This window comes from Cryptomeria japonica, chromosome 9 (assembly GCF_030272615.1).
Source record: "Cryptomeria japonica chromosome 9, Sugi_1.0, whole genome shotgun sequence".
Classification (NCBI taxonomy): domain Eukaryota; kingdom Viridiplantae; phylum Streptophyta; class Pinopsida; order Cupressales; family Cupressaceae; genus Cryptomeria; species Cryptomeria japonica.
The window spans coordinates 682,994,961-683,007,978 of record NC_081413.1 but is presented as its reverse complement, the minus strand read 5'-3'; the positions used below and the strand labels follow the sequence as shown (position 1 = coordinate 683,007,978).

The 13,018-nt window shown below is 38.8% G+C and overlaps 1 protein-coding gene across 2 annotated transcripts in view; it reads right to left on the bottom strand.

Annotated features, from left to right (window-relative positions):
- Nucleotides 1-13,018, bottom strand: part of LOC131073972 (DExH-box ATP-dependent RNA helicase DExH14) — a 247,896-nt gene that overhangs the window by 230,712 nt on the left and 4,166 nt on the right. For both annotated transcript variants that reach the window (XR_009113014.2, XM_058010506.2), the window contains exons 3-4: nucleotides 12,476-12,537; nucleotides 8,788-8,956 (exon numbers count right to left, since the gene is read on the bottom strand). Coding sequence is in view for 1 of the 2 variants with exons in the window: in XM_058010506.2 (XP_057866489.2) it covers nucleotides 8,788-8,956; nucleotides 12,476-12,537 (231 nt within the window). In the remaining variant the exon portion in view is untranslated. The remainder of the gene's footprint in view (nucleotides 1-8,787; nucleotides 8,957-12,475; nucleotides 12,538-13,018) is intronic.

Here is a 13,018-nt window from a genome sequence, read left to right as displayed (position 1 = left end):
ATGTACGAAGATGATCCAGATGCTTGCCTAAGCATAATTAACAAGAACTGGTTACTCAAGAGCCGTCCCCGTCTAAGCAAGATCCCGAACACACCGCACAGGATTGATTTCCAGGAGGAGTACAGAGATTTGATTACCATGCTCAACCGAGTTACAGGAGCCCCTCACGCCTTCTATTTTGAGAGGTGGATGTTCTACTTCATTCAGGTGATCGTTCAAGGGAAAGGTACAATACATTGGGCTAGAATGATTAGCCATTGCTTGGACGTGCAGTTGAGGAGACTCAAGGCTACCAAGTCCTTCCACATGAGTTCATACGTCATCTATGCTTTGATCAGGAGTTTTGAGTACGCAGGACTACCTCACAGAGGAGTGATTGGAAGAGGACCCGGCGAGGTCAAAGCTTGTGATTCCTATACCCACTTGCATCATCCGCCAGGAAGCAACTACAAGTTAGTTAATGATACCTTCACGATGAACATCACAAGGACATTGCAAGGTGGGATTCACAACAGATTATCTCAAGATGCACAGGAATTGGTGAAGAGGTACGGTGCTTGGTTCATTCAGTTTCCGAAGTTCACTTATATTAGAGTGCATGGATGTCCTTTACCACCATACATGTTGCCGAGATATCCGACAGACAGAATTGTGTTACTTGAAGTAACAAGACAGTTGGCAGCATATGCGAAGGCATTCAGACACAGACATCAGAATGGAGTTCCGATACCTATCATATTGGGCAATTCAGTTGAGGTATGTCCTAATGCTTTAGCTATGGATGACGCAGAGAAGGAGTTAGCCTTGTATTCTTTTTCATCTTTTGCTTTGAGAGAAAGCTTTGATCCACATGGACATTTAGAGGAGACAGTCGGCAGAAAGTTTAAGCATGAGTACCAAATTGAAGATTTTATGATGAATCTCTTAGATGATCTTGAAGTGAAACGAAAAATGCATTCTAGATTGCCCTTGGATTTCATCAAGAAATGCAAGATTTACAGAGTGGCCGACCAAGCACAGGACAGTGGCAGACATATCCAGTCTTCCTATGATCGAGAAAGCAAATCGATAAGGTTAGATTGGAATGAGCCCGAGGTCGTGGATTTGGATGCTTTAATGGCTCCAGTTTTGTCTTGTACTCGCAGATGGGTTGACATACAGCATCAGAAGTTGAGGGAACAAGGCATAGCTATGACTTTCACTTTGGAAGAGAAACCAGCCGAAGGTGGAGCTAGTGTGAGTGAAGGCAATCCTAATCCTAGAAATTCAGGAGAAGGTAACCTTCGATGTGCCAGTGAGGGCAATCTCCATCCAAGAGGTTCGAAGAGGAAAGAGAGACCTGGAAAGAGGGAATCTTCCAAGAAGAAACAAGAGGCCAACCAAGATCGTTCATCCGGTACTTCTTTTAGACCAGAGAAGAGGACACTTCAAGTGGAAGAATCTATGGAGTTGATGGTACAGAACGACAGGCAGGAAGGAGGACAGGCACAGCAAGGGTCACCAGATGGATCTCTCCAAGATTATGAGTTAGAAGAAGACAATGAAATAACATCTCCTCCCAGACAAGAAGAGATAGTGCATAAAGAAATTCAAGTTCGAGAGACCAGATCAGCCATCCCAGATTGGTTGAAGGAAAGATTAACCAAAGTGATCGTAGTAGAGGACGAGGACAATGCAATTGATTTAGAAAGCCTTGTTGGACGTTCACACGAAGTAACAGAGAAGAGGAAGGCTACCAAGATGTCCAAGATGATTCGAGATGAGACTGGATCTAGAAAACTGCAGATAGCTACACCAGCAGTGGACAAATATGAAGGTGAAATCTTAGCAAAGGAATATGATATACAGACTTTTGAGCTAGGACCATCCACAACAGAGCAGACATTGGATGATGCCACCGATTCATTTGAAGCGTTGAAAGACAAGCTTAGAGAAGAAATGGAGAAGAATAGAAAGCTTGAGAGAGAGAGAGGTGCATGGAGGACATATTTCAGTCACATCAATGAACCTTTGGGACGTCAGGATCCAGCTAGATCACCAGTGCAGGCACTTCCACTTCAATCAATCAATGAGGCAAAAAGATTCAGGAACATGGTCCAACGTACAAGTACTTGGATGGATAAATCTCATACAGTTGCCTTAGAGTTTGTAACAAGGATGATGAAGATTATTCATCAAGCTATCCAGGTTCTTGAGATAATCCACAATTTGATGATAACAGTAGCCGCATTTGCCCATACCAAAGATGTTATCATTCCTGTCTTGAAAGTAATAAGACACACATCAAGGAAGGTCTTAGCACAAGAGAAGATCATCGATGGAGGACCTCACAGTTTGCTTCAGTGGTCAACCTTACTCCATATGAAGAGTGTTTTCTTTGAGGACATCAGTACTAGATGTGGCCAAGTTGAGGAGGTGATCAATCCGATCCAGGACAGAGTATTTGAGGTACTGCGTACCATTCTTGGCAGAAGGATCGAGGTCGAGACAGATGTGGATATGCAGGAATTAGAGGATAGAATCATGGTCATCTTTTGCAAGGATGCAAATGTTACAGACGAGCAATATGATCAGATGTTTGCCACCATGCTCCTGATTGAAAGAACAAAGGAACTTGAATCTTCATGGGACGCAGCTCTTCTAGATGCATTCGATCAGGTCATCTATTTGGAAGAGAGTATGAAGAATCTTCCCGAGATTCCAATTGCAGAGATCGAAGAAATCGTATCAAGATTCATTGCATATGCTAAAAAAGAGAATTGGAAAGGGAATAAGATTCTAGATGAAAGGTTGTTATAGATGACATGGCATCTTATTTGTCATTGGTTTATGTCTCCTAGGTTTTTGTGCCAAATTTAATATTTGGCTATGCATTTAATATTGTTCAGTAAAAAGGAGGCCATTTGTAACAAACCCTAATTAGGGTTTAGGTGTCATGATCTTGACCGTTGATCTACTTTCAATCTGGACCTTTCATTGTAATTGAGGATGCTATTTATACCCTCATTTTTCATTTCATTTGTAATAGTTAGATATCAGAGAGTTTGTGGTATTAGAGAGATTAGAGTTAAAAGCAATTTTATTTTGTAGCAAGATTGAGTTTGAAGAGAGAAATTCAAGCAATTGTTGTACATGATGACTTGGAAATCAATGAAATATTGAAGTTATGGTGTTTTGTTGCAACTTTCTTGGTTATCTTCATGGTTGTTCAATTTACTTGAATCATGCTCAATCAAAGTAGTGTGTTAATTTGAAGGACATAGTGTGAGACTTGATCTTTGGTAGGATTCGTAATCCAAACCACTAGCTTCTTGCTGATTGTAGGAACGCCTTGCGTGGTCGACTGGAGATATACTTGAATCATTTAACTTTCAATCATTATTGTATCTTAGATATGTACCTTCGTGGTAGTGTCTTTGATCTTTGATGCATTGAAAATCATTTCGTTACCTTAGAAGATCGCATCAATTTCAATTGAGTTGTTATCTTATGGCGAAGTTGAAGTTGGTTGAATCTTGCCAAATCTTGTCCACATGAAGTCATCTTTAGGATTAGATTAGATTAAACTTCTTTCAAAACCCTATCCCTTTTGTTATTTTTTGAAAGCTTCTTAGTTTAGTAAGATTTCGGAATTTCGGAGTGTAAGATCCCCTAGAGGACACAGCAAATCACATCATACCAACTGGTGCTTATCCACACGTAGAGACCCTACTAACCAGAACATTGGAGTCATCCTAACTGATCCTTCATGCGAATCTTCAGCAGTTAGAGACTTTATTCAAGAGAGGATAAGATGCCTTTGGGTATTTTATTCTATGTATGATGGTGTACAAAATACACGTCAACAGGACCCCGGAGCCAATCAGGGGGTGCCACGTGGCGGAGCGCAGAAAGAGACCAAGGAAGATCAGACGATCGGGGTAGCTGTTTGGTTGTCTTGCCAATGACCCGATGGAATTACCTTCGGTGATCGGGGTATCATCGAAGATCGGGAGAACTGGTTGTTTGCTACACCGATACCCAATGAGGTCGCCTTCGGCAATCGGGTTGACTAGATGAAAGTTACGTCGAAGTCCGATGAAGTCGTCTACTGCTGATCAGATATTGGGGTAACTTTTCAGTGCTGGTTCCGATGGCCAATGGGGAAGTATTCGACTATGGATGGTCGCCCGGACCAAAGTCTAAAAGACTAATAGGCAGACACTTGGAATGTTTCTGTTGGTGTATTTGAATACAAACCGACATGACTTCCGAATGAATGTGGGATAATATGTTTTCCACGAGTTCATGAATGGACAGGTTGTTACTCGACAGTTATGTTCCAAGGCCGTTATACAAACTGACAGAGGAATGTTTGGTTTGACAGATGGCAATTGCCAGAGATGTAACCGATGAGCAGAGCGAAGAAGGGTGTGCATGAAGGCTGTGTGGAGATGATGGTTTTATAAGTAGCCAAGTCGATGTATCTGCATGAGGGAGAACAGAGTTCTGAGATCAGAGTCTGGAAAAGAGGATCTGATAACTTTATTGTAATCATGTTGTTTACTGAATAAAGTGATCTCTCTTTGGTGGTGTGTTTTTTACCCGTAAGGGTTTTCCCACGTATATCTGGTGTCTTTCTCTAGTGCTATTCTATCTGGTTCATCTCAATCTTTTGTCTGTGTTTATTTTAATGTACTGCAAACTGAAATTGAAATACTTCCTTGCTTGTTAATCCCCTTAGAATTGTCGATAGGAGAGCGTTTTCCGCCCATGGCTGTCCTTACATTGTTGATGGTTTGAAATTAGAAATACCATGTTAGGATGAATATGTCATAAGTGCTTGACACCATTTTTGTTTGTTTTGCAGATCAACAAAATAGATGGAGGAAGATCAGGCCAGGACAAGAGCGACCTCTTCAAGTTTCATCATCATCAAAAACACCTCAAATGCATAGAGGAGGACTCAAAGTGCTTCTAAAGTGTTAAAGACTTCAAGTGTTCAAAGAGTTGCATGTAATGGACCAAGCTATCCTCATGGACCTCATTCTACCACATGGAGAGATCACAAGATGGCAGAGAAGAAGGATCTTGTAAACATTTCAAGGCAAGATGAGCTACTAGAGTAGGTGACTTGACTATGACTTCCTATCACCATAATGCAAAATCAAGAAGGAGGCTTCATCAAACACATGAGAGTCAAGGAGGTACATCATTCATTGAGTACATCAAGGACGAAGGAGGATCAACCGAGGTCAGTGCAAGGGTACGTACGTTGAAGAAGCAGATAGTTTCAAAAGAGTTAATCAAAGTTAACTTCTCAACATCACCACATTGAGTATCATGAAATATTGCTCAACGTTCATCGACTAGGCAAGTGTGAGACAAGGTGGCATCCCAGTCACTGTTCCTCCAGTCAGATAGGTCCACATCAGCATGTCCAGATTCAATGTACTTGACTCACTAGTGATGGCACAAACTTCGATGCACCTACCCCTGCTTCCTATTAGTTCTCAAATTTTGAATGTAATTTTCTCATTGGCTAAGGGAGTTTGTTGTAACAAACCCTAATTAGGGTTTCTATCTTGTAATCCTAGCCATTGATTCTAAATCAATCTGAGCCATTGAATTGTAAAGAGTTCTCTATATAAAGCTCTGGCTCTTCATTTGTAAAGGTGAATAGTTGGAGAATAGTTAATAGCTAATAGTAAGTAGAATAGAAGAATAGCAATTAAAATAGAGTAGATTAGGAGGAGAAGGCAAGAAATTGTTGCCTTGATTGTAAATGAACTCCATTTTCATTGAAGTTATGGTGAAATGTGTCGTTTCTTTGCAATATGCATGGTCTCTTGTTGAATCTTCATTTTAGATGATAAATAATTAGATTGAATGAAGGAAGTTACTGAATGCACTCGCGTGGAAGCCACCTAGTCCAAACCACTAGCCTCTTGCTAATTGTAAGGGCGCCCTACGTGGTCAACTGGCATTGAATGAGCTTAACCTTGAATTGTTATGCGTTTATTGTTCATGCATTAACTTGAATGGTGATTAGTGTCTGATGGTGTAACAATTTGAATATATTTGAAGCATCCCTTAGAAGATCGCACTGAGTTGGTGTCAGATTGTTCAACCTAATGGTGAGACTCAGCCCAGTAGGACTCCACCTAGTCGTTCATCTATATCCTTGCATTCTAGGTCCTAGAATAGATTCTCTAAACCCTATTTTTTTGCCATTTCTTTATCTTCCAACCAGTAGATAGGATTCAAGTTCCAACAGATTAAACGCTCAGGCAATCGAATGTAAGTCCCCTTGTGATTCCAGCATAATCACATCATACCACAAGAGCTTATCCACACGTAGAGACCCTACATACGAGAACCTTGGAGTTGCCTCGATTGATCCTTAGGCGAAATCTTCAGCATTCGGGGAAACTTTGTTCAAGAGAGGATAAGATACCTTGGTATTTTATTCTGTGTTCGCATGTGCGTAAAAAACACATCAACAAAGTGTGATTTCATTTTGAATATGTTAGACTGATTAGGTCTTGGCTCCTTTTTCCATAAGAAGTAGGGACTTCGTTTTCACATGCTTTTGCAAGGGTTAATGTAAATGGCATTCCCTCAATGCCTATCCATTTATAGTGATCCATCAGGCAAAGATATCCCTCAGTCCCTATCTCTATGCCATACCCTTAATGATTCACTGGATGCAATGAGTTTTTAGGGACAAATTGAAGGTTTTTTTACCAAATAGCAACTAACTCCTTAATGTTCACTTTGTCAACAATCTATTGAAGGTACAATGCTTTGTTTAGAGGCTTTTGTTGAGGTTGTTGATGTAGTTGTAAGTGGATGAAAAAGATTGTGTTTCTCATTAGTCAAGACAACCCTCCAGCCAAGCTTAACCAAAGATAGAAGCTCATAAAACCACAAGAAATTCTTCCTTATTTTGCATATCTCGTTTGGTAATTGTAATGGATCCTAGAAAAATAAATTGGTAATGTGGAACAAACTTTACCTTTCTCTTACTAAGAAGGCTACCATTGTTGACAGGATCTTATCAGCAAGGCATTTGTCCTACTCTTTCTGCTTGTTCTTCATCCAAGGAGTATTTAATGCACTTGAGATGATTCTTAGAAGTTTTCTTATGGATTCAACGAGGACAAAGAAAAGGAATCCTCTTCTAAGGGATCAAGGGCGGTTCGAGATTCCAAACATATGAGCACAAAGAATAGTTCTAGCAAGGAAGTAGATTGTATTAGTAGTGGAAGGTGACACCCATTGGCAAATTTGTAATGTCCCCATTTTCATGTTCTCTTGCATTACTGTTCACATTGACCTTTTGGGTTTGACTCTGCATTATTAGAGGAGTTATTTGATGTCACCACTAAGTTCAGTTAGTCTTATGGACTCACATGCCACTTTCCAAGATGACTTTAACTTCTGGTGTGTTCTCCAAGAATCTTGGAGAGGGGATCCATTTATAGTAAGTAACCTGATTGGCTTTGTTTATCATTATTCATCATCAGAACCACTCCAATGCAATCAAATTTCGATTCTAATGCTTTCCAAATATTTCCACAAAATGGGTGCATTAAAGACTTATTTTAATTATTTTTACAAAGGATGCTTAAATTAAATTAAAAATATTTAAACACAACTTCGTGTTATAGCTTGTCGGAATTGAGATCAAAAGTTTCAAATATGAATACTTAAAATAGGGACCTTATGAGTCAAATTATCTTTATTTTAATAAAAAAGGTCTTTTTCAAAGCTAAAATGGAGTTAAATTAGAAAGTAAATTTTCGGATTGGCCTTTCTAGAAGTTTGGCAAGAAAAGTATAAAAAGCATTTGAGGGGCTCATGTAATGTCCCCACTCAATACCTGAAACCAACGAGGGACGATATGTGATTAAATAAATTTTAATTAAAGATTCAAACTTATTCTTGTGAGCCAAACAGATCAAGAATCATTTACCATTAGCAAAGTTGAAGATATCAACTACAGATCAATAACAATGTAGATCGGTGATTAGTGATCAAGATGACCAGGCATATGTGTTGTCAGTTGTGAGAAAGTCATGACATCGATGATTGATTGAGCAAGACAGCGATTATGTTAACTAATGTCATTTTGTACCAAACCTGATTTGGTTATGATCTCCTAAGGCATCTAAGAATTAATTGAATGCAAGAATATTTGTTGTGTCGATGTGTTGTTCCTAGGCAGATCTCAACAAAAATGAGTTTACCATGATGCATGACATTATTAGCATATTATTTGCCTCAAGTCAGATTTAATGGGCTCAAGAATCAATATCACTTAATATAAGCATGCATGATTGATGGACTATTACATTGAATATGCATATATCATTTGAACATGCATCATAGTGTACACCAAATAAATCCAAAATTGAAGTCTACATATTTGATATTACGATTTCTCACAAAAGAAATTGACACATGAACATATAGTTATCCCAGATAAGCTGAACAGGAAATTGCATACACCATTACTACAAAAAAAAAATTACTTTTTTTAAGCAGCACTGAAAAAAAACTATGATGATCAGAAAATTTTGAGAAATACAAAATCCTTCAAAATAAAGTTAGCCCATAATTGGATTAAGAAAGATATGGTGGAATCAAGAAGACCATAGCAATTAAAAGTGGCAATACTCCATGTGAAGTAAGAATATTAGCAGAATGCTTACAGGCAAGAATTTTGTTCCATCCAAACAGGAAATCTCAACATAAAACAATAAGTCATGATGCTGAATGGCATGATGGGATGGTCATACTCACTTTTTTTCCGCTAGAGCCACCTCACTATTAGAATCAGATTTGTAATCATGAAGAATGTCATAAATAATTATAGCTGATTCATGCAGCTCTTCTGTCGATAATTCACCATCCAGGAATTCTGAGATAACAGTGAGAAATTCCTCATATGTCTTCCGAACTTCAATTGGTGCTGCATTACAAATAAGATAGATTCAAATGCATGTTGGCAAAGTATTAATATTGAAAAATAAAATGAAAAGAAAATATCAGGGTCCCTTTTAGATGAAAGCTATGGTCTAATAAGAGACAAGATGGCTGCTTTAGTGATCAAGGTGCAATAGTGTCTGTGACTCTATAGTACCCTGTGGGCAGAGAAAAAGAGTCTCTTTAGATGTGATCTGCAATATAATCCTGTTGATCAAGTCAACACAATGGGTCACTCAAAACAGAATTGTAGTTTTGTAGTTTTTTGTTATGATGTTTATAAGGGAGTCAGCCCCTATCATGCCCCCATTGCATATGAATAATACATAAAAATATATATACACGGGCTGCCAACTTATACTATCATAGATGCCAAGAAAGTCAGGTTGATGAGTTATCTTGATTCTTGAGTCAAGGGCATCAATTGTCTCTCATAAGTAGTGGTCGAATATTACCGAGTGGTCTCCCTTGAATACATACTAATTGTCACCCTTGCTCAGTGATTCGCTTAATTGTTTATTATCATCCTTAACAAGAGTGTCATCGTGTGGTAACGAAAAGGCAGCAGGTGTGGGTGAAAAGAGAGCGGGTACACGAGAAGAGGGATATTGTTGATGTAAATATGTTTTTTCTTTATAGGAGACCCTTCACAGTATAACCACGGGTTTAACTGATATTTTCCATTAATAGTTTCACCTCTTCTTGCTGATTATTTTGAAACACCATAGTCGATCCTGCAAAGATACATAAAAGAGAAGATAAAAACCACAAAACCGAGGGAGACATCCCTAATTCATGACTTGTGTTGACAGAAAGACAAGGATTTGGTTTGGATCCTGATGCATGATGAAAAATCTTAGTATGGGTACAACAGGCCAAAAATTAGAGATGTACATATGGTGCACTATATCTTCTAGGAGTCTAGCCTTCAACTCCAATATCTTGAATCTCTCTCAATATTCTCACTTATATATTTGGGAAAAAACCATGAATTGGGTACAATATGACTTATCCAAGTTTAAACTGACTCAGCCAAAACCTTAGCAAACCAGCTAAAGCTCTCTTGGACAGCAATCCATACCCTAATGTACAAGCTCCCATCCAGCTGTTGTGAAGCAACATTTAATTTCCCCTGAATCATAATTTCCTTGCACCTTGAATGCTAACCAGATCTCACTCAAACCATTTGTGTACCTGTACTTCCTTCCCAGGTTATATTTTGGGGCCTTCATCTACAAGTTAAAAGAAAGGCTTCACCAGCATTCTAATACCTCTTCCTTTCACTCTTCATCCAAAGGATGAGGGATTTCCTCAGGTTTGTCTTCCAACTCTTAAAACTGTTGACCCCTTGGTATTTTTCCAAAGGAGAACAGCTCCTTAGTATTTGTTGTGAATTCTATAAGCAGTCATGTCAACTCTTCCTTTGTCACTGTAGCATCCTAAAATTGCGACACTTGCAATTTCGACTGCATTTGGGTCTTCACGATGGCGGCGCAACGTTGAACCTGAATGGAGACCTCGAAACCTGTTTGCGACATCAAAAACTGCATCTTTCTGCACCTTGGCCTGATCCTCCTTGCACCCTGCTGTCCCGGGAGGTGGGACCATGGCACCCAGCGCCCTGGTCCTGAAGGACCATGGCGCCCAGCGCTCTGGTCCCTCAGGACCATGGCGCCCAGCGCCCTAGTCCCTGGCCCTATTTTGGGCCCGGTCTCTTGTTGGGCATCGGGTCTTCAAGTTTGCAAATTGGAAAATAATGTTCCTAGGTCGGCCTAAGGTCGGAAAAATCAGTCTCTTAACCCTAAATTGACAAGTATATAAACTACATTTTCTCTCCCAAAAAGGGAGGAAAAAAACATATGTGTGCAAAGAGGCGGAAACAATATTCAAACATTCAAACATTCAAGCATTCCTTCAAGCAATTGAGCATTCTAGGTCTCCATTCAAGGCTAGGTGTTGCATTCAAGACAAGGATTCAACCATTGAAGAGGAGATCACTTACAACATATAACATACAACATCATTACGCCTTTGCATGTAAGAATACAAACATTCTTACAACAAGGTATCAGTACTTGTTTACATTACAAACATTTACATTTACAGCATTCTCATTTCTTGGTTAATTCCAAAACCAGGGTTTGACCTGAAGGCAAACCCCTAATCCCTAACCCCCCAATCGTCCTCTCTTTTCTGTGTGTAGGTTGCAGGTACACGGCCGTAATTGAAGATCTGAAATCCTTGTGCAGAGACGAACAGATCCCCCTTCGTTTCGCGGATTTTTCGGAGGACCGTGTGCACTCCGGGCGCCATCGTCCCGTCAACTTTCGCTCAAATTTGCAGGACAACATCGTCTCGACATTTTACTGTTAATTCCAGGTTCGCAGCTTCATCCCATGTTTCTATTTCTGTCTGCAAGCTAATCTTTCTTACTTTCACATACACTCCTAGTTCAATCCTTCTATCTACATTCTTTACAAAGGAGGGTATTCTTGCTGTCTCAACCCTTGAAACTCATTTAGAATTCAGTCTTGCATTGTGTGGGATTGGATCTTGTGAGTTTCAACCCCTCCTTTGAATGTAAAGTCTTTCCTAAGTGAAAACCGTCAACCCTAGTGACCTCCTTTCTCTCTCTGTGGAGTGGGGGAACACCTAAGGTTCGATTTTCCGCTTTACAGTCACAAACTTTTAAGTAAATCTTGAATAAATGCCCTGCAGCATTCTTGTAGTGACAGCAAACACAGAACGAAGCTCTAATACCACTTGTGTTCCTTCACTATTTACAGAAAGAAAATCCAAAGGAAAAAAACCAAATATGCAGAAAAAATAGGGGCAACTACTCTATGTATTGCATTAACAGATTAAGATTGAAAGAGGTACATCTTTTAGGGTCTTCCCCAACTCTATACTCAATGATAAGAAAACACTACTTATACCATGACTTAGCTCTTCATTAATATAATAATATTTAGTTAGATAGAACATAGCTTAATTAATAATACTAACATTAAGATATGTAACATAACACTCATAATATGTTGTGCCTTGGTACACAACATGGTTTTCATTAATCTTGGCTGTGGTTTACTGTTTTCTGTTAGTCATTGTTAGGTTCTTCTGTGTAAGCTTTTCACAATTGTGCTGCTGTGAAATGTATACTGGGCCTTGTGCTTTGCTTGTCCATGCATTTATTTTGTATTTGGTCATGAAAGCAGAATGATGGGCTGGTTAATTTCAGAGGCCCTCATGCCAACTTTGGGCCATTCAAGAAAGGTAACTGCTGGGATTAAAACCAGGGACTGCACAAGTCCAATTTTGTGATATTTTATTTTTTTGTAATATATATAAATAAATAAAATTGATTAAGCAAAAACATATAATGTCGCATCAAGCACATGGACATAAGAAACTAGCAGTAAGCTAATGTATTTCATTGTCAAATCATATATCATGAATAAAAAGGCCACGTGTATATAATCTGCCATCAAGAAAAGTTATAAATTACCTCTATCCCAGTCATGAACAATTCTTTGAGCCAGATAAGAACTGCCAACCAATGTTGCTGACCTACAAATTTACAAAATCACATTCAGAACAATTACCATCAAAGTAAACCTATAATTATGCAAAGACATATTGAATAGGAAAACTAGACCAATAGACCAATAGACCAATATGGTTTCTTATGTTAAAAAATATAGACCAATATGGTTTCTTATGTTAAAAAATATAGACCAATAGACCAATATGGTTTCTTATGTTAAAAAATATAGACCAATAGGAAAACCATTTAAAAATAGTAATGCTAAAGTTAACCATGGTAGAATAAACAGGAAGAACACCAAAAGAATTTGCACACCAACAACAAACACAACAGCAAGAATCACAAATCTTGAGAAACATTGTAATCAGCATTCACAAAATCAATAGTGTTTGCACATATCCTAGAGAGGGAAATCTTGGTTATTTCCAATATCAACCTTAATTTCATTCCAATTAGAAGTTGGTTTAGCCATAAAATCAGCAACCTGATTTCCTTCCCTTCTGG